The sequence below is a fragment of the Euphorbia lathyris genome, chromosome 9 (genome assembly GCF_963576675.1).
Source record: "Euphorbia lathyris chromosome 9, ddEupLath1.1, whole genome shotgun sequence".
In the NCBI taxonomy this organism is placed as follows: Eukaryota; Viridiplantae; Streptophyta; class Magnoliopsida; order Malpighiales; family Euphorbiaceae; genus Euphorbia; species Euphorbia lathyris.
Window position 1 is genome coordinate 60,301,644 of NC_088918.1, and position 21,921 is coordinate 60,323,564.

Consider the following 21,921-nt stretch of genomic DNA (forward strand, 5'->3'; position numbering starts at 1 on the left):
CATCAGACAGCAGGCAAGACAGGTAGAGAAAGCACCATGCTATAAAGGGCTTGAAACGGACTCATGTTTATGGCGCTATGAAAGGAACAGTTATACCAATATTCAGCAAGGCTGATCCAATGAGCCCATTTTTTAGGATCTACGAAACACATGCTACGGAGGTAGCCTTCGAGACACTGATTCAACCGTTCAGTTTTTCCATCCGTTTAAGGATGATACGCACTACTGTAAAGCAATTGAATACCCAATAAATGCATTTGTTCCCACCACAAACTACCTATAAAAATTATGTCTCTGTCAGACACAATTGTGCAAGGCATTCCATGCAACTTGAACACTTGATCGAGGAAGGCCTTGGCCACTGTAGCGGTAGAAAATGGATGTCGCAGAGGAATAAAGTAACCTGTTTTGGTGAACCTATCCACCTAAATTATGTAATTTAAAATGATAAACTACTTAATGTTTTAACATATAACATAGACATAATATACTATTAATTCCAATAATATATTTGAAATTTATAATTTGTGGATTTATAATTTCATGGAAACCTATAACAATTAGGCCATTTTCAATTGTTTAGTGTTTTTTTTTAGAAAATTAGTGTTATATTTTTCAAAAGTAAAATCAATATTAGTTTTATAAAATGACAAACATTTTTAAACTAACAATTTTTTTTTATTTATAGGACATCCTTTCAGTGGGAATAATAGTGAAAACCCGAGAAATTATATTATACTTGGTGCAATACACTTGTCCAATCAAATGATGCAACTTGTACATATTTGTTTCTTACCACCAATCTCCCATAAATTGGTATTCATTCATATTTTAATGGGATAAGGTGCAAAAATACTCCTAATATATAAAATGATGCAATTTTACCCATAATGTTGGTAACAAATAGCAATTTTACCTCTAATATTATCAAATTGGATCAATTTAAGAAACAATTCATCAAACTGTCTTCTCGATCATGAATGTTGTATTCTACACTTCATGTGTGAGTCATTTTATCACTCATTAGTAACAAATCATTAACATATGATTATACGTGAATTTAAAAAAAAAAACTAAAAAATGTACTATCTATTGTACGAGTCGGATCAATTTTATAAATATTAATTTTCAAGTCTATTATTAAATCACAGAAAATATGAAATCTTTTTTTAAAAATAAACTAATATGCAATTGATGTAGAATAAAGAACAAAATATTTATATTTTATAATAATATCTGAAATTGCTTTTAGCTGCCAACGTTAGAAATAAAATCACAATTTTAAACATTAGGAATAAAATTGTTTATAATGATAAACGGTAGAATATTTTTGCACCTTATTCCTATTTTAATTAGCTGAGTGTATTATAATTTATAACTGGTGTACAATAAAAGTACTCAACAAACAAACTGGTCATCTTTTACGAGCCTTTTCGCAGTCCAAAATGAATGCTATGAATAATTAATTTTGTTTGGTTGAATGATTGAAAATAAAATAGCAAAAAAGTATGCTTTTTACTTTTTATGATTGTTAACTGTCTTTTTTATTTTAGAGGTGACCATTAAGATACAATAATGTTTCGCGATATACAGCATTTTTTTCGTTATGCAGAATTATGATATTTTTTACTTGTAAAAAAAGAAATATATATATGAACTCATAAGCCACACAAGAAATAAAAGAATTTAAATAAGAAAAAATGAAAGTGGTAGCCTCTTATTTACAGAAATCAATTGCAGAGCTGAGAACACAATCCCTGAATCTTTGAATTAGTAGGTGGAGCTGGCAACGTGTAACTATTGAATTTTCCATTGGTTGTGCATGTTAAATTCAGCTGGTTTCCCATTTGTGTTGACTGCAATAACAACATTTTCAGGTAAACATCAAAAAAGCCATAGTGTACAACCAAACGAGAAATTCTACTGTGGTCCCAAACTAACTCGTTCTAGACCACGCAGATGGTGACACGTAACCAGTGTTATAGGATTTACCAAGCAGGAACCAGCACCAGAGTTGCAGTTCCATCTCCCAGTAGGTACACAAGATAAGTAATGACACCATGAACAATGGTCGTTTGCATCAACTCCCCGGAGAAGTAAAACCAGTCCGATCGTAAACCTGTTAATGTTATACTATCTTCTCAAATTCACAGCAGAATATGCAAAAGACTTGGGACGTGAAGCTGCTAAAAGAACTTACCCGACAATGATAACAGCGAGAGATATGATCCACAGAATGCATTGATACACCTTAAATTTGGATTGAACTAATGTTGGCTCATAACCAGGGGGAACATATCTTTGACTAACCCATCCAAATTGTGGACGAATCAAAAACACGAAACCAAGAAAGAAACCAGAGAGAAATCCTCCGATATGTGCAAAATTATCGACATGTGGTAATATTCCAACTGCTAAATTGATTGCAATGATGACTACTAGAGTAACAAAAGCTGATACCTGAGCTTGCATAAGAATTCAAGAAATTGAGTTGATTAAAACTCACCAAAATGTCACTATTATTTTGGCAACCAATGTTTTGAATTACAAGTCATGTAGCAACATACCTTATTATCATACATTGACCAATTAGTGATGAGTTCGGAGAGCATGGCCCCAAGTAAGCCGAACAGTGCGCCAGAAGCACCGACGGATATGCTTGATTGAATGAAAAGAGCTGACACCAAACTCCCACCAAATCCAGAGATGACATATAGTAATCCAATCTTAACTGTAAGATCCCAAATATGAAATGTGGCTTAAGAATTAATACAGAGGTGGGTCGAAATTACACCAGCGAATTCAATGATCAGAAAACATTGTCATACAATTAGCATAAGAGATATTTCAAGCATATCATAAACCTAAAATTGCCATTTTGTTGTTTGCAGTGAACATTAGAATCAACAGCAAAGCAATGGAAGAAACTGAACAAAAACTTTCTGGAGAACTGGCCTAAATGGATCTAAACCTTTCAATCGAAATACCTTCTGGGATAAATTGTTCATTTTCAGTTTTAGACAAGACCACACAATGAAATGATGGAAGTGGAGAAAAAATTCACACTAGAATGTTGTTGCATGACAGAACATTTGAAGTAGCGCATCAAATATAATGCAAAAGAATGTAAATAGCATTTTGGAAAAATCAATACCAAAATATTTGAGTATTTGATGGATAAAAAACATATTCTGTGCAATTGGACAATAAATACTAACAGTTTGAACAGAATAAACTTAAGATATTCTGCAAGGAGATTTAGGATACTCTTGAGTTAGAATAAACATGGCAGATTATGTAGTTCAAACAATCATAATTGATGTGGAAAAAAAAAACATTATTTAGATTGTGTCCTCTCACTACCTATCCAAACCACTTAATCAAAAATTAAAGAACAGGATTGAATATCAATAATCAATCATCTTTGAAGGAGGGCAATGATCTTGATCCAACCTCTGCTAAAAGAAGACGGGACACAAGCCAAAACTGTAATGTTGAAAGCATGACTAAAGGTTTGTTTGATTCAACTATTGTTGTCTACATTGAATGTTAGCTACTTTTCCTTTCGAAATAGCTATAGGCAGTTGTTTCTCAATCCTAACCAAACAATCTTATTCTATTGTTTGGAGTGAAAAAAAAAAGGAATTACAAAAAGAACCCAATGAGTAAAGGTTTGTTTGATTCAACTACAGTTGTCTACCGTGGATGTTAGCTTATTTTTCTTCGAATATAGGTACGAGCAGCTATAGCTATGAAGCAAACACACTTTTATTCTATTGGCATAACACTCATTTAGCTCCCCAAACTAAAGCTTCAAAGTCAATTAGGACCTTAAACTATCAAAATCATCAATTAGGTCCCTGAACTAAGCCAAAATCATCCATTGAGTCCCCATCCTAAGCAAAAATTATCAATTGAGTCCTCGTTGAAAATCACTCTGTTGAACAGTTTCAAACCTTTTTCCCCAAACCCATTTTGAGCCAATACAAAGATATTTACAGTCCATGCCAAATATTCTTTCTGATTTTAGTATAGGATGAGACTCAATTGATGATTTTTGCTTAGCTCAAGGACCTAATTGATGATTTTGATAATTTAAGATCCTAATTAACTTTGAAGTTTTAGTTTAGGGGTTCAAATGAGTGTATGCCTATACTATTTGGAGTGGAAAAGCAAAAAAGGGCCATAAAATAGCTATGAACAAAATGAGCACCGACCCCAATTTGATCAATTTCCTTGCCAGACTTAATATTCTACTTGCAGCTCAATCCTAAACAAAAAAGACTAAGATTACTTGTTCACTTACCTCTTTATATTCTATTTTATGAAGAGGAAACAAAGATAATAATAATAAGGCCAGCAATGTTTAAAAACAGCAAAGAGAAAGCAAAACAGAGGAAACAAAGATAAATAAACGAAAACATTAACAAAATATAGCAAATAATGAAGCAATAGAAGTCAGAAGTTCATACCGAATCCAAATTCCTGTTCAAGCCGAATCCCAATAACTAAAAGACTCAACATATTCGCCAACAAATGAAAAACTCCACCATGTAACCAATTGCAACTCAGAAGTCTCCATCCTTGGTGATCATCAACAATTTTATTCACAGCTAAACCCCCCATTTTCTGCAACCTAAAACACAATAAACTACCTCTATAAAACAATCCAGAAATTAAATTAAAAAAAGATAAAACGAAATAGAAAGAAGAACAAGAACAAGTTACGTGGTAGAAGAAGGGCCGAGAAGCGGATTCTCCTTAAACGGCTGAAAGGAGAACCTGCCCAGAAAACGAGCTATACAGGAAACAGAGTTTTTTGGGCAATTATTAACGGACATGGTGATAATGAACATGATAATGTTAGCGAATACAAAAGCAGGTATAATCCAGGACATCCATTTCTTAAAATCCTTAGCTTGAGTGTATACTACTGGAGTCGGAGACGGCGATTGAGGTTTGTCAATCTGTATCGGGTGAATGGTGTTCTGGGCCCTCTTTGAATTAACCCTGAGTAGAATCTCCGGCGATGAGAAGGGAGGGGGGAAGTGAGGATTATGGTGCTCCGTCGCCATTAAAATTGGAAATGGAGGAGGAGAAATTGGGGTTAAGGAGAAGAATGGAGAAAGAGTAAAGAGTAGAAAAGCGGAGTCATCGAAGGAGGCCGGTGGTAAGTCAACAGGTTTCACCAACTGGGGAAAGGAACGAGAGAAACTCCGCAAGTTCAGACGGGAAATACGTCATCATTAATTCCTTTCTTTCTCGTAAAAGGATTATCTTGTGATTTTCTGACAATGAAAAGCAAGGGACTACTTTATTTTCATTTTATCTTTAATTCTAGGGAGAAGGTAATAAAATAGTTTGGTTGGTTTAGTCTGAAATCGAACCGAATCGAAATAGCCGAATATTGAATAGTATCAGAAAATTACAAATCGAATCTAATTAAATAATATTAATAAATTTATTCGAACCAAATCGAATATTTTGATTTGGTTCGGTTCAGTATTCGATTTTAAAACTTATTAAATAAACTATTTCTTATTTTATATTATATTATTACAATATTTATATTTTAAAAAATCATGAATATGATATAGGTTATGATACTGGTTGAATGAACAGTACATTGTGTATTGAAAATCATATTTAATTTTTATATAACTAAGCAAATTATTAAATTATGCTTTTTTAAATGTAAAATTAAGAACTACAACATTGACTATTGTATATTAAGAATTAGTTAGGACCGAAATGGACCTTCTCAAACTAGACTCCTTTTGTCTTAATCTATAATTTTATTTTTTCTTCCAAACTGTCAAAATATTCTTTGAATTCTGAATAGTAATTATAAAGGAAGACTGGTTATCATTAAGATGGAATTAATTTCTATAAGTTTTTTTTCACAATATTTGAATGACTTCCCAAATTTCGTGCTCCTTTCTGCCTCACTTTTTTTTTCGGTTTCGTTTTGTTTCAGTGTTAACATTTGTATACAATTGTGTGCAGCCAACGAAGTTGTTGTATTATGAGAGAAGATTGTCAACAACAGATAAATTACGTCTTAAATTTTTTTTTATCTCATATATCTCTCAAATTCTATCCTAAAAAAAGATTATCGAGTACATGTCTCAACTTGTTCTTTTGTGTTTTTTATTATCCGAAGGTTAAAAAGTATTCTTAAATTGTGTTGATTTTAACTCCAAATTATTAATACAATTAATTTTGTTGGTTTTTCTTTATGAATTAATAGTAGGGTTCTTTACGTGAAAATCAATAATATTATTGTTTTATTAATGTTGGAAGTTTAATTCTTAATCCATTAGAAATATGAAACTTTATCTTAAAAACGTCAAACAATTTTCTAAGTAGTTAATCTGTGAACTGCCAACGGAAGACATGTTTTCTGTAACTGTTATAGCATTCTAAGATATGATATAATTTAAAATTGTGATTGATAAAATTGTAGATAATTTTTAAAATTTGAATTTCCTCGTAAATTTCCCTTTTTATCCTAGCTTCAGCTGAGGATATCAAGCGAACGACGCCAGACCTCGGATAGGCCGTACAAATCGATACGTATGCCTTTTCATGTTTCAATTTTTTGCATATCTAAACCCTAAATATTTTTAAAATGGGATAAGGTGCAAAAAAATACTTCTAGCGTTTACAACCATGAACAATTTTACCTTTAACGTCTAAAATGGTGTGATTTTTCCCCTAATGTTGGCATGTTGTGTCAATTTGAGACATTCTTATGAAACATATATATTTTGTTCTTTATTATGCACTAGTTGCATATCTGTTGGTTCTAAATAAATTCATATTTTTTATAATTTAATAATAGAATTAGAGGTTAATATTTATAAATTTAGAGAAAATCTTGATTTTTTTTTCCAATCCATACAAAAGAGTACATTTTTTATTTTTTCACGTCTAATAATATGTTAATGAACTGTTACTAATGAGTGATAAAATGACGCATGTGAAGTATATATGGCAAGATTCATGATCGAGAAGACAGTTTGATGAATTATTTCTCAAATTGACCTAATTGGTCTTGACTGTCAATGTTAGGAGTAAAATTGCACCGTTTTATACGATAGGGGTAAAACGGCTCTTGGCTCTAAATGTTATGTGTTTTTTTATAATTTTCATAAAATTTAATTCAAAAATTAAATGATTTGGAAAAATCAAATTCAAATAAATAAAGCTACATAAAATAAAATAAGTTTGGTAGGGTTTGAGAACTCATGACCGCTAAAATTGTAACAAACTTCTTAAATCAACTCTACCAATTTCAATAATTAAAATGATACTGCATACGTTAAATATGAACCAACATTAGAGGGCTACAAGAGACGAAACTGATGATATTCAAGTGCGGAGCCGGTGGCCTAGGGGGATTCATATCTAAACCCCAAATAATTGTAAAATAAAACCTTAAAATTGGCCTTAGCATCCAGAATGTTTTGACGCTGCAGGGAAGATTCCTCGTCGAACCGACGATCAACTTTAGGAACTTGGCCTCTTTCACGTAGACCTGAGTTCACGTGGGCCAGTTTCCCACTAATTGCCTCGTTTTCAGCCTAGCATCAGTCGGGGATATCCCGCGAATGACCCCAGATCCCGAATAGGCTCGTACAAATTCGATAATACGCCTTTCCAAATTTCTATTATTTTGTAATTAATATCTAAACCCCCAATATTTGTAAAATAAATTCATAAAATTTTCATTTAACTTGATATTGACAAGCTCAAACAATTTCATTTAACGCATGGATAGGAACGCTCTAGTGCTGCTGGGAAGATTCCCTATCGAACAGAGGATCCGCTCGTCACTTTTTCTTCAGCGGGCCCATACTGTTTGATTCTAGGCCTTTTAACGTAAACTCGGCGTTCTTGCGGGTCAGTTGCACGCAACCCTGAGGTTATGGCAGGCTAGTTCCCCAACAGTTTGCCCGTTTATAGCCTGGATTTAGATGGGGATATCCTTTTATCGGCATCAAACAGCAGATAGGTCGTACAAAATCGATAGTACGCCTTTCCAAGTTTCTATTATTTTGTGATTAATATCTCAACCCAAAATATTTGTAAAATGAGATAATGTGCAAAAATACCCTTAACTTTTACAGCCAGAAACAGGTTTATACTTAACATCTAAAATGGTACGATTTTATCCCTAAGATTGACAAGTTGGGTTAATATGAGACATTATTATAAAACATAGATTTTTGTTCCGGATGTTGGCAAGGCCCGACAGCGCCAGAACGTTCCGGATATTAAATGGCCAATTTAAGGTTTTACTTTACAATTATTTGGGGTTTAGATATGAAGCCCCCTGGCCACTGGCTCCGTCCTTGAATATCATCAGTTTCGTCCCTTTTAGCCCTTCTAATATTGGTTTACTTTTAACGTATGTAGTATTATTTCAATAGTTTGTTGGTTTAAGAAATTTGTTATAAATTGAGAGGTCATGAGTTTCAAACCTTGTCATACTCATTTTATTTTATGAATTAAATTTCATGAAAATTATAGAAACACTTAATATTTACAATTAGGAGCCATTTTACCCTCAATCGTTTAAAATTGTGCTATTTTACCTCTAACGTTGATAGTCAAGACCAATTTTACCCTTAAAGTTGATAAATTGGGTCAATTTGAGAAATAATTCATCAAAATATCTTCTCGGTCATGAATCTTGTCATTTACACTTCACATATTTGTCATTTTATCACTTATTCGTAAGAGTTCATAAATATATGATTAGACGTGAAAAAAAATATACTTTTTGTATGAACTCGACAAAAAAATCAAATATTTCTCATATTTTTTAGAACCAAGTACAGAATAAAGAACAAAATATATGTTTTATAATAATATCTTCATAACATCAAAAGCACATAAGAATAAAAAAAATGAAGATAAAACATCAAATAATAATTGTAGTAGATGAAGGTAAATTATTTACACCTCATATGTTTTCCATAAAAAAAATGAACCCATTCCATACTTTCCTTTAGGGCCAGAGCTTCTGCCATTCGTAAGAGTTCATAAATATATGATTACGCTGATAAAGACGGTAATATCTTGGCGGCTCTTTCATCTTTTAGCCTAGCAACAACTTCCTCAAGTACAACAATCTGAGCATTCCAAATCTTTTGCTGCATTAACGTCTGGAACCCTTCTATATATTCTCATTGAGCTTCTTTTTCTTCTAACATGATTGAAAATTCTATCCTCGAGCCTATATGGTGAATATCTCGAATCATGTGGAACCCTTTCTGATATTGTCATTGAGTTTCTCTCTCGAAAAATGAGTATTGCAGGTTTATGCTAGAGATACAAGGGAGCATAAGATCATCCTTTATAAAAGAAAATAAGAATGAAATAAAAGGAAGTTAATTCCAATGAACCCAATTTGTTAACTTTAAGGGTTAAATTGGTTTTGACTGTCAACGTCACGGGTAAAATTGTACCACTTTAAACGATAGGGGTAAAATGGCTCCTGACTGTAAATTATTTACACCTGATATGTTTTCCCAAAAAAAAAAATGAACCCATTCCATACTTTCTTTAGGGCCAGAGCTTCTGCCATTCGTAAGAGTTCATAAATATATGATTACGCTGATAATGACTGTAATATCTTGGCGGCTCTTTCATCTTTTAGCCTAGCAACAACTTCCTCAAGTATAACAATCTGAGCATCTTCCAAATCTTTTGCAGCATTAACGTCTGGAACCCTTCTATATGTTCTCATTGAGCTTCTTTTTCTTCTAACATGATTGAAAATTCTATTCTCGAGCCTATATGGTGAATATCTCGAATCATGTGGAACCCTTTCTGATATTGTCATTGAGTTTCTCTCTCGAAAAATGAGTATTGCAGGTTTATGCTAGAGATACAATGGAGCATAAGACCATCCTTTATAAAAGAAAATAAGAATGAAATTAAAGGAAGTTAATTCCAATGAACCCAATTTGTTAACTGTTAAGCCCAAAATATACCTAAAATATCATATATAAATACGTTAAATTTACATTGAAATCGTGCCAATTATATTCATTTGGAATACTTTTACGTCTTTATTTACTTCTTTGATGCAAGGTACTTAATTATTTGGTTAAATCCAAATAGGAGCGAAAACGGAGCTAAAATGGAGGAAAAACCTAAAAAACGTACCGAGAACGCATAACAGCCAGAAGAACGCTCAAGGAGGACGAAAAGCAGTCAAGAGACAGGGAAATATCTCTCTGTCGCGACTGAGATTTTCATAATCTCAGTCACGACTTACGGAAGCCAGCTCGGGAGAAATACGGAGTCTTCAACTCGCCCCTGTACCCCCTGTCGCGACTGAGATTTTCAGAATCTCAGTCGCGACAGCGAAGTATTCTGCACACAAAACACATGTTTTAATCCGAGAAACGCGTCTGTTCGTTTGGATAAAAGCGTCCATTCACCAACGGACACGACCCATCATTTACAACCCTTCAACAACTATAAATAAGTGATCCATTTCAGAAATTGAGAGGTTGGAAAAAGTTAGAGAAATTAGAGAAGAAAGTTATTATGTTGAGTTTCTGATTCAGAAAAGAATCAGAAAGTTAGATTTCATTTCTGTAAACAAACTTGCTATACACAAGTTGTTATTAGATTAGTTATAAACACAGTATCAGTTTAGTTTCCAAGGTTGATCAGAGACAAGTTTTCATTCTGGTAGTGGACCTAGCAGTCTCTATTCCGAAGATCCAGCGAGAAGAATTGACGGCTGAAGCGCATGAGGTTTGACGCACCTACGGAGTTTGAGGGAAAGATTGTCAACCCGGATCTCAAAGTTTTCGTTACAATGCTATCCAAGTTTCTACTTCTCTGTTAACTTGTGAAAATTCACATTTCATTAATGATATACTTATTTATTCAATACATTCTTACTGTTGTTATTTTGATATTGTTCTGACAAAATGATTTTCAAAATGATAAATTGGTGTTTTTATTAAAACGTTCTATTCCATCCTATTCATATAAGAACTTTGTTGAACACTTGACAGATTTAGTTTTTATGGATGACATGATCGCTGATCGCGGCTTATCAGACATAAAATACTAGTTTGATTAAGGTAGGAATCACCTCAACATCAGGGGGATTTCTACGGTTCAAAGCCATTTAATTGAATAAATCCTTATATTATTACATGTCTATAATCTTTACAAAGTTAAAGTTGCTTTCTTTGCTTTATGAAAATAAGTTTTATACCTTCTATTTATTCCAATTACGGTAGTATCTGTCTTGTAATCAAAATCCCAAGACAGAACTGTTCTCTAAACTCGATATAATACTTCTATCTAATCCTAATTTACCAAAACCAATTCCATCAATTAAACGTATTTCTTTTATTAAACCTAAACACGTGATTAAAACCGAATTAAATAAAGTTTTAGTTAAAAAGCGTTCCCTGTGGGTTCGATATCTTTTAACGCCAAAATTTTTGACAAAATTTTAAATTTTTCGTGTTTTATTTCGAATCTAGGTTTAAACATACTTATTTTAACTTTTATAATTTAATAATTTTCATTTACTAATTTATTTATTTTTCAAATTCTGTTTTGTAGGTAGTTTCGGTTCGTGCAAGATTTCAGGTTCATGCGCAGTTCTCGAAGTTCAGGCATTGTACCAGACCCTATAGACCCAGAAATTGAGAAAACCATTAGGAAGAACAAGAAAAACAAGAAAACAAAAATAAGACCCCAGTAAAAACATATACCGAGCCAGAAAAAATGGCAGACCCACCAACACTTATGGATTACGCTAGGCCAGGTGTGGCCGGTGTGACCAATAGTATCGTTAGACCCAGAATCACCGCAAACCAATTTGAAATTAAGCCAGCTTTGCTTAATATGTTGCAAAATAATGTAACATTTTACGGGTTACCTAACGAAAATCCTAACACCCATTTGACAAATTTCCTTGAAATTTGTGACACTTTTAAAATCCCAGATGTGACTGCAGAAGCAATCAAACTTCGCCTCTTTCCTTTCACTTTGAAGGATAGAGCCAAAGAATGGTTAACTTCTATGCCAGCCGCAACTTTTGCCACTTGGGAACAATTAGCCCAAGCGTTTTTATCTAAATATTTCCCTTTAGCAAAAACCGCAAGAGTCATAAAGGAGTTAACATCTTTTTCTCAAAATGATAATGAGACTCTTTATGAAACTTGGGAACGTTTTAAAGAACTTCAACGTTTATGCCCACACCACCAATTACCCGCTGAACTTTTAATGCAAACATTTTACAATGGACTAAATCCTACAACTAGGGGTTCATTAGATGCTATGTTGGGAGGGCTATTTATGAAGAAAACATCAGCCCAAGCGAGAGAACTTTTGGAGGAAATGGCAATCAACAGCAGTATGTGGCCCGCGGAACGTGGACATATGCCGGTAGCAAAACCATCATCCTCAACCACACCATCAGTTAAAGGTATAGTTGAACTTGATCCAGTCGCGATGCTACAAGCCCAATTTTCTGCTCTATCGCACAAAATTGACAAATTTATGGCACCACGCGATACCAATGGTAATCCAATCCAAACGGATGTGGATTATGAAAATATGAGTGAGATCGAACAGGTAAATTTTGTCCAAGGAAAAAACCAAACTAATAATCCTTATTCTAATACTTATAATTCTGGATGGAGGAATCATCCTAACTTTAACTGGAAAGATAACAATAACAATAATGCAAGTGCTAATCAAAATCGTACCACTAATTATCAAAATCAGTCAAGAGATACGATTAGCACTTTATCTTCTAAAAGCGACAAGTTTATAGATGCTATCAGTGGAAAAATAAGTAATCACGATGATGGTTTTAAACGGATTGAAAATAAATTCGATCAGCTTATTAAAAACCACTCATCTAGCATCCATAATTTGGAGGTTCAAATTGGTCAACATGCTAAATCAATTCCATCCCGAAAAGAGGGAAGTCTTCCCAGCCATACGGAAGAAAATCTGAAAGAGCAGGTGAAAGCTATCACTCTTCGTTCAGGAAAAAATTATCAAGGGCCTGAAATGCCCAAAGATGCAACATTACCAGGAACTAATTTACCAAATTCCAAAGAAGATATCTTAAACACAAATAGTTCACCATTTGACACAAGTACCAAAACTTTTGTACCCAAACCACCTTTTCCGCACAAAGTTCGAAATAAGGACTATGATAAACAACTTCTAATGTTTTTGGATAAACTTAAAAATTTGCATATCAATTTAACATTCATGGATGCAATCACACAAATTCCTAACTATGGTAAGTTTTTAAAAGATTTGATTTCGAAGAAAATCAGTTGGGAAGGAATTTCATCCATTTCGTTAACTGAAGACTGTAGTTCAATAGTATCAAGTAATTTGCCCACTAAACTCAAAGATCCCGGATGTTTTACTATTCCGTGTAAGTTGGGAGATATTGAATTCCCGAGTTGTCTTTGTGATTTAGGAGCAAATATAAACTTAATGCCGTTGTCTATTTTTAACAAGTTAGGTTTAGAAGAAGATATCAAACGTACCAATATGGTTTTGCAATTAGCGGATTAAACCACTAAGAGGCCATATGGTATAATTGAAGATGTTTTAGTCAAAGTCGATAAATTTATTTTTCCTACCGATTTTGTTATATTAGACTTTGCAAATGATGTAAATTGCCCTTTAATTTTTGGTAGACTGTTTATGAATACGGGACGCGCTCTAGTAGATGTGTCGGAAGGGAAGGTAGTTTTAAGGATAGGAGAAGATAAGATCGAGTTTAATATGAATAAAGCGATGAAATATCCTATGGAGGAATTCGCTTGTATGAAACTTGATTTAGTCGAGGAATGTGTCAATGACGTTATTCAGAGTGAAGAAATAATTGAACCTATAATAGGTGAGGAATTAGAAGATAAGGACCCAGAGCCTTTGATTCGAGAAGATGGACCAGTTCCGCCTTCAATTGTAACACCCCCTAAATTAGAACTTAAAGAGTTACCCAGTCATTTGAGGTACGCTTTCTTAGGCGAAGGCGATTCTCTACCTATAATTATTTCTAACAAATTAACAAACGATCAAGAAGAAAAATTGAAAGAAGTTGTTAGAAATAGGATAGGAAGTATGGGATGGAAAATTTCAGACTTAAAAGGGATCAATCCTAGTATAGTAATGCATAGAATTCACTTAGAAGAAGATAAGTGATAGGGGTCAAAAACCCCTATCTTTGGGTACGGTTTTAGGACGGTTTTTAGAGTTATTTGGCTAATAAGCGAGCAATTCTCGCATTTAAATGCTTTTGTGTGGTTAGTTAGGAATTGAGAACATTCTATTTACTTTTCGTCGTTTAGGCTCGTTTTGTAATCAATTTAGGCAAATACGGCCGAAATAGCATGCGTATTAGAATTCCGTTATCTTTTGAAGCTAATTGGTCCGTCAAAAGTCGCACCAAACGAAGCGTTTGCTCAAAATAAGCGATTGACGAATCAATTTGGCTTTTGGACTAATGTTTTTTGGAGTTTTTTATGCATGTGCAGGTGTGAAGTCGGACGAAAAAGGTCACGGAACTCATCGAGCTTGGATCGAGCGCGCTTCGGGCGAAAACGCTCGGCGAGCAGGGCCCCACGGGCCATTTCTGCTCGCCGAGCAGGCCCCTGGTGGCCTGCTCGCCGAGCAGGGGGCTGCTCGGCGCGAGCAGCCCTGCTCGCCGAGCAGCCTTTCCTGCTAGGCGAGCAGCCCTGCGGGAATTGGTCAAAAAGACCAATTCCACCCCCACGAAGCCACGTTCGGCCCCACGTCTTCCTACACCAACTAGGACACGAAAATAGGTCAAAACGAGGCCCGAGACGCGTCTATAAATAGGAATTTTCAATTGTAAATTAAATATCTTTTACTTTTGTAATTAGCTTAGCTTCCACCTTGAGAAATCCTCTCCACCTCCTCCATATCCTTCAAACCTCCATTGAAGATACCTTCGAAGCTCCGTTCACCGAGGATTACTCAAGCTCCATCCTTAAATCCTAGAAAGACGCCTGCATTGGTAGACAGGTTCCCTGAAAGGGATTTTTCTTCTTTTATATTCTGTCTAGCCTCTGATACATGCTATGAATTCTAGGTTTATTGTAACTTCGTGACAATACATTCATCTTTGATATATAATATAGTTTTTGTTCATTCAATTATTTTGATGTTTTAATCTTTGTCTCACGCTTTGTCTGATTGGTTTAACTCATTCGATAATCCCAAAATTAGGTTGGCACATATTGCGAGCTGAATCTGACCTAGTCAGTGCCTATAGGATTGACGACCCTATAGAAGATTAAGCCCAAATTACTGAGCCTTAGAGCTAGTTTCGGCCTTACAAGGGAATCACGAACTAGGGACTTTAGGAGGATAGGTCGGGTTAATCGCCTTGGACACAAGCGACTTAGTTTCAATTCAATTGCTTAAACATTCTATCATTGTTATCATCGTATTCCTTCATGTTCATTCAGTTAATTGATTTGGTAAAAGATCAATTAGGGGTAGAGTAACTTAGTTAGGGTTAGAATAACTTAGTTAGAATTAGATAACTTAGCTAGGATTAGTATAATTCAACCTAGGAGTAGATTAATTAAACAAACCAAACTCAAAACCCCCTAAGCCTAGATAACATCTAAGACCGAGTAGCTTGGTACTTGCAGAAATAAATCCTGTGGACGATAACCTGGACTTAAACCAGAAATTTATTACTTGATAACGACGGGGTACATTTATCCCTTAGTGAGGATTCTCCAGAATCCGCATCAAGTTTTTGGCGCCGTTGCCGGGGATTTATTTCTTCTGCAATATCGAACCAAAGGTCGATTTGTTAGTTTAGGCATTCCTTGTGAATATCCTTTGTTTATATCGTTTATACTTGTTTATATATAATTCTTTATAACTTCTATACTTGTTCATATCTTTTGTATTTGTTCTATATACTTTTACGTATCAACTTTTGTGCTAGAACTTCACTTTTTCTCAGCATTCTCTGATCAATGAAATGGCAAGAAAGAGTCGAGTGGCAAGCTCAAAAGTTTACTATCCCATCAAGACAATACATTCATGCCCTGGAGAATGAGGCTCCCAATCCCTCCATGGCCGACTTAAATGAGAAAATGGATATCTTGATGACGAAACTGGGCCTCAACACCAATGAAAGTGTAAGTTTTGTGGGTAATCACCAAAGGTATAATTCTAACCCCAATTCTTACAGCTTTTATGGTAGTGATTGGAGGAGACCTCAACACTCAAATCTGTCCTACGGGAACCCTAACATGTTGAGGCCTCCAAATAGGTTTGTTAATGAGCACAGGGAAAACGAATTGGGAATGTTCCCTTACGAACAAGCAAGCCAAGTTCCTCCATAACCCTCTAGCTCACGAGATGAGGTGCTGTCCCTTTTGAAAGGAATATCAGCCCGACTTACAATCAACGAGGAGGTTTGCAAGGACTTGAGCAACCAATTGGCTCAAATAAACCATGAGATGCAAGAGCAATCCCGAGATGCTCTCCCAGGCATAAAGGAAAACATAGAAATCCCACAAAGGGAATCAGCTCAAGCCATCTCCTTGAGGAATGACAAAAAGGTAGAACCAAGTCCACTATCACATGCATCACTCGAGGTAAGTGAGGAACCGGAAGCGGTAAGCAACCCCGGTTCAAAATTTGAAATTCCAAATCATGTAATAGAGATAAAAGATCAAATCAAAACTTGTGTATCTTAACTACCTTTTCCTCAAAAATTAGAAAAGTTTAGGTTTGCTTCATGCTCAGAAGTTTTCATTCTCTTCGACCTACCAAGAGAATCCAAAAGGGAGCAAACCAAACTTTTTCATAATATGTTTAAATTCGACCTCCTGCTTTCATTAAACTTATTAGAGGCTCTTAATCCGTTTTGTAGGTACGGGTTATTTCTCAAGGAGTTCGAGTTCCTAACGCGAGTAGAAGCTTACACCTAGGAAGGAACTCCATGTCGAGCTAACCGACTATAAAGTAGCGCTTCTTGGGAGGCAACCCAAGTTTGGATTAAACTTTTTCTAGGTTTGTTTTTCTTTTTAATTCAATTATAGAGTTCTGTTTTTAACTTTGTTTAGTAAGTTGTCTTCTCCACCCTAACTTTTTGCACATGCGCTTGATGGTTTTAGATGCAATGTTGGAACTTATTGCATATTTTTAGTGTGAGGAGGAGGGGTAGACAAACTTACAAAAATTGTATAAATTTTAAATTTTTGCTGCGTCGTGTCTAGTTTAGTTTAGCGTTTTTAGGTTTTGTTTATGTTTTTTTTTGCATGTTTAGGACCTAAAACCGTGAACCTCCTTCGAATCTAAACTTCGTTATTTGTCTTTGAGGGCTGAGAACCGAATCTAAAATTGCATGACAACTAGTTTAGGCGTAGGACACAACTCTTATATCTGTAAAAGCATGAGCTACAGTTTGCATTTAGACCCTACTTTTGATGAAATGCTAAAATCATTACTTATGTAGATAACTTAAGAATTGAAGGCATGTGATATTAAACTTGAGTTTGGGGAAAACTAGTAAACACAAAATTGAAACCCAAAGAATTGTGAGCTGAATTTGAGCCTAAGAGCGAACATCAAAAAGCTCTTTTTCTTGACATTTTTGTGTGAATGCTTTGACTTGTGGAAGATTACAGATTTTGCACCTAATACTGTGTTGAACCTACATGCAATGATTTGAGATGGTAAACGATGAATCAGCCTCATTAGAATTAACCCTTTTCTTTACCTTGTTTTTCTTTTTCATCCACTCTAGGAAGCCCCTTTGAGCCGACATTTTTGTAGTTTGTAGATTTTTCTTTCATTCTAACCCGTTTTTGCGAACCACAATTTGGTTCGCCGCTTAACCTTTGTTTTTGCAAAGCTCGACTTGAGCCTTTGTTTTCTTCTAGCGCTTTGTCTTTGTTTATGGCATTACAGTAGCAAGCCAAAAGGCTAAGAAGTGAATGAGCATCACTATCCCAAAAAGAAAAAAAAGGGGAAAAGAAAGAGAAAAACAGAAAAAGAAAAAGAAAAGAAAAGAGACGAACAAAAGGGAAGAACTCCATTCCCCAGTTTTTAGAAAAATAAAAAACGTCTCAAAGAAAACACCCCAAAACGAAAATAATAAGGGATGAATAAAAAGCTCAGTCACTTCATATTTGCTAAAGCCATTTAAACTTTGTTTTTGTAGCGCTAGAACATTTAACCTTTGTTGTACCTTTAACCCTCTAACCACATTACAACCCCAATTAGAGGTTGTTTTTGATATCATCGGAGTCATATAGCATAGTAGAGGAACTCGGATGAACGTACAAAATCAACGTAATCCTAAGCAAGAACATAAGCCGAGAGTAAACACCTTAGCCACCAAAAATTGTGTGAATGAGTGAACTACCTATGGTGAGGTGTTTTACTTAGCGATCCCCTCAAGCTCGTTTAATTGAACATGTGTCCTTTTTGCTTAAAACTATGACCTATTGTAATTGAAATGCGGCTTTTGGATATCGTGTCTCTACTTTGTATTTCCGAATGCATGTAATTACAGATACTCAAAATTGTGTCAAGCACCTGGTCAAACTGGGAAGTTTTCTAGCTTGCTTGTGATGGCGGGTTTAGTTTTTTAGTTTACTTGGGGACAAGTAAAGTTTTAAGTGCGAGGAGGTTTGATAGGGGTCAAAAACCCCTATCTTTGGGTACGGTTTTAGGACGGGTTTTAGAGTTATTTGGCTAATAAGCGAGCAATTCTCGCATTTAAATGCTTTTGTGTGAGTTAGTTAGGAATTGAGAACATTCTATTTACTTTTCGTCGTTTAGGCTCGTTTTGTAATCAATTTAGGCAAATACGGCCGAAATAGCATGCGTATTAGAATTCCGTTATCTTTTGAAGCTAATTGGTCCGTCAAAAGTCGCACCAAACGAAGCGTTTGCTCAAAATAAGCGATTGGCGGATCAATTTGGCTTTTGGACTAATGTTTTCCGGAGTTTTTTATGCATGTGCAGGTGTGAAGTCGGACGAAAAGGTCGCAAAACTCATCGAGCTTGGATCGAGCGCGCTTCGGGCGAAAACGCTCGGCGAGCAGGGCCCCACGGGCCATTTCTGCTCGCCGAGCAGGCCCCTGGTGGCCTGCTCGGCGAGCAGGGGGCTGCTCGGCGTGAGCAGCCCTACTCGCCGAGCAGCCCTGCGGGAATTGGTCAAAAAGACCAATTCCACCCCCACGAAGCCACGTTCGGCCCCACGTCTTCCTACACCAACTAGGACACGAAAATAGGTCAAAACGAGGCCCGAGACGCGTCTATAAATAGGAATTTTCAATTGTAAATTAAATATCTTTTACTTTTGTAATTAGCTTAGCTTCCACCTTGAGAAATCCTCTCCACCTCCTCCATATCCTTCAAACCTCCATTGAAGATACCTTCGAAGCTCCGTTCACCGAGGATTACTCAAGCTCCATCCTTAAATCCTAGAAAGACGCCTGCATTGGTAGACAGGTTCCCTGAAAGGGATTTTTCTTCTTTTATATTCTATCTAGCCTCTGATACATGCTATGAATTCTAGTTTTATTGTAACTTCGTGACAATACATTCATCTTTGATATATAATATAGTTTTTGTTCATTCAATTGTTTTGATGTTTTAATCTTTGTCTCACGCTTTGTCTGATTGGTTTAACTCATTCGATAATCCCAAAATTAGGTTGGCACATATTGCGAGCTGAATCTGACCTAGTCAGTGCCTATAGGATTGACGACCCTATAGAAGATTAAGCCCAAATTACTGAGCCTTAGAGATAGTTTCGGCCTTACAAGGGAATCACGAACTAGGGACTTTAGGAGGATAGGTCGGATTAATCGCCTTGGACACAAGCGACTTAGTTTCAATTCAATTGCTTAAACATTCTATCATTGTTATCATCGTATTCCTTCATGTTCATTCAGTTAATTGCTTTGGTAAAAGATCAATTAGGGGTAGAGTAACTTAGTTAGGGTTAGAATAACTTAGTTAGAATTAGACAACTTATCTAGGATTAGTATAATTCAACCTAGGAGTAGATTAATTAAACAAACCAAACTCAAAACCCCCTAAGCCTAGATAACATCCGAGACCGAGTAGCTTGGTACTTGCAGAAATAAATCCTGTGGACGATAACCTGGACTTAAACTAGAAATTTATTACTTGATAACGACGGGGTACACTTATCCCTTAGTGAGGATTCTCCAGAATCCGCATCAATAAGCCACCTAAAGCGGATAGGCAAAGACGCTTAAATCCGAACATGAAAGAAGTAGTCAAAAATGAGATTACTAAACTTTTAGACAATGGAATCATTTATCCGATCTCAGATAGTGAATGGGTTAGTCCAATCCATTGTGTACCTAAAAAGGGAGGCATAACTATTGTAAGAAATGATGAAGGTGAACTGATACCTACACGAATCACCACCGGTTGGAGGGTTTGTATAGACTATAGGAACCTAAACAAAGCAACTAGGAAAGATCATTTTCCTCTACCTTTCATTGATCAAATGATCGAAAGGATAGCCGGTCATGCATTTTATTGTTTCCTAGACGGTTATTCCGGATTCTTTCAAATTTACATTTACCCGGATGACCAAGATAAAACAACCTTCACATGTCCTTACGGAATATTTGCATATAGGAGAATTCCTTTTGGTCTATGTAATGCACCAGCAACATTTCAACGATGTATGACAGCAATATTTAATGACTTAATTGAAGATATAATGGAAGTTTTCATGGATGATTTTTCAGTTTATGGAGATTCTTTCGATGCATGTTTACAGAACTTAGATAAAGTATTTTCTAGATGTGAGGAAACGAATTTAGTATTAAAATGGGAAAAATGTCATTTCATGGTAGACGAAGGAATTGTTTTAGGTCATAAGATATCTGAAAAAGGTTTAGAAGTGGACAGAGCAAAGACTTCAGTTATAGAAAAATTACCCCCACCAACCACTGTTAAGGGAGTAAGATCATTTTTAGGTCATGCAGGTTTTTACAGAAGGTTTATAAAGAACTTTTCTGTAATCTCCAAACCACTTACTAATTTGCTTATGAAGGATTCAACTTTTGATTTTAATAAAGATTGTTTACAAGCTTTCAATACCTTGAAAACGGCTTTAGTCAGTACACCTATAATATCGAAACCCGATTGGAATCTACCTTTCGAAATTATGTGTGATGCGAGTGACTTAGCTGTAGGATGTGTATTAGGTCAAAGGAAGGATAAGAAACTTCATGTTATATATTATGTGAGTCACACATTGTCCGGTGCACAGTTAAATTACACCACAACTGAAAAAGAAATGTTAGCAGTAGTCTTTGCATGTGATAAGTTCCGATCTTATTTGTTAGGATCTAAAGTCATCATCTATACAGATCATGCAGCTTTACGATATTTATTTGCTAAGAAAGACGCAAAACCACGTCTTATTAGATGGGTTTTACTATTGCAAGAATTTGACATTGAGATTAAAGACAAAAAGGGAAAACCTGGTCGCCGATCATCTATCAAGACTTGAGGATGAAAACGGTCCCGTCGGTGAAACATCAGGCATTCGAGATGATTTCCCCGATGAACATCTCATGCAAGTACAAAGTGTCATAGCTCCATGGTATGCGGACATTGCCAATTACTTAGCTGCATATGTTGTGCCAGATGGATTGACTTCTCAGCAAAAGAAGAAATTCTTTTCAAAAGCTAAGAAATATTTTTGGGAAGATCCATTCTTGTTCAAAACATGCGGCGATGGAATACTTAGGAGATGTGTTAGTGAGTTTGAATATGACTCTATAATGTTAGAATGTCATGCTAGCGCTTACGGAGGTCATAATAGCGTAAGCAAAACAGCAGCTAGAA

The 21,921-nt window shown here is 35.4% G+C and overlaps 1 protein-coding gene and 1 non-coding gene across 2 annotated transcripts; both read right to left on the reverse strand.

Annotated features, from left to right (window-relative positions):
* Positions 1-1,491: 1,491 nt before the first annotated feature.
* Positions 1,492-5,279, reverse strand: LOC136205587 (RHOMBOID-like protein 2). Its single transcript, XM_065996237.1, has 6 exons — positions 4,729-5,279; positions 4,473-4,636; positions 2,568-2,731; positions 2,201-2,460; positions 1,993-2,119; positions 1,492-1,856 (listed from the first exon to the last, which is right to left on the reverse strand). The coding sequence occupies exons 1-6, from the start codon at positions 5,073-5,075 to the stop codon at positions 1,731-1,733; spliced, it is 1,188 nt and encodes a 395-aa protein (XP_065852309.1). The 5' UTR covers positions 5,076-5,279; the 3' UTR covers positions 1,492-1,730.
* Positions 5,280-12,150: 6,871 nt separating this feature from the next.
* Positions 12,151-12,257, reverse strand: LOC136207683 (small nucleolar RNA R71). The gene has a single exon (XR_010676812.1). It is a non-coding gene; the product is annotated as a small nucleolar RNA R71 (small nucleolar RNA).
* Positions 12,258-21,921: the final 9,664 nt, after the last annotated feature.

Bases quoted from the DNA above. Each gene is read 5' to 3' on its own strand.
- LOC136205587 (XM_065996237.1), bottom strand. From the start codon at position 5,075: ATGGCGACGGAGCACCATAATCCTCACTTCCCCCCTCCCTTCTCATCG. The intron at 2,120-2,200 runs GTAAGTTCTTTT...TAACATTAACAG, and splicing joins CTCGCTGTTATCATTGTCGG to GTTTACGATCGGACTGGTTT. The intron at 1,857-1,992 runs GTAAATCCTATA...TTGTTATTGCAG, and splicing joins CTGGTGCTGGTTCCTGCTTG to TCAACACAAATGGGAAACCA.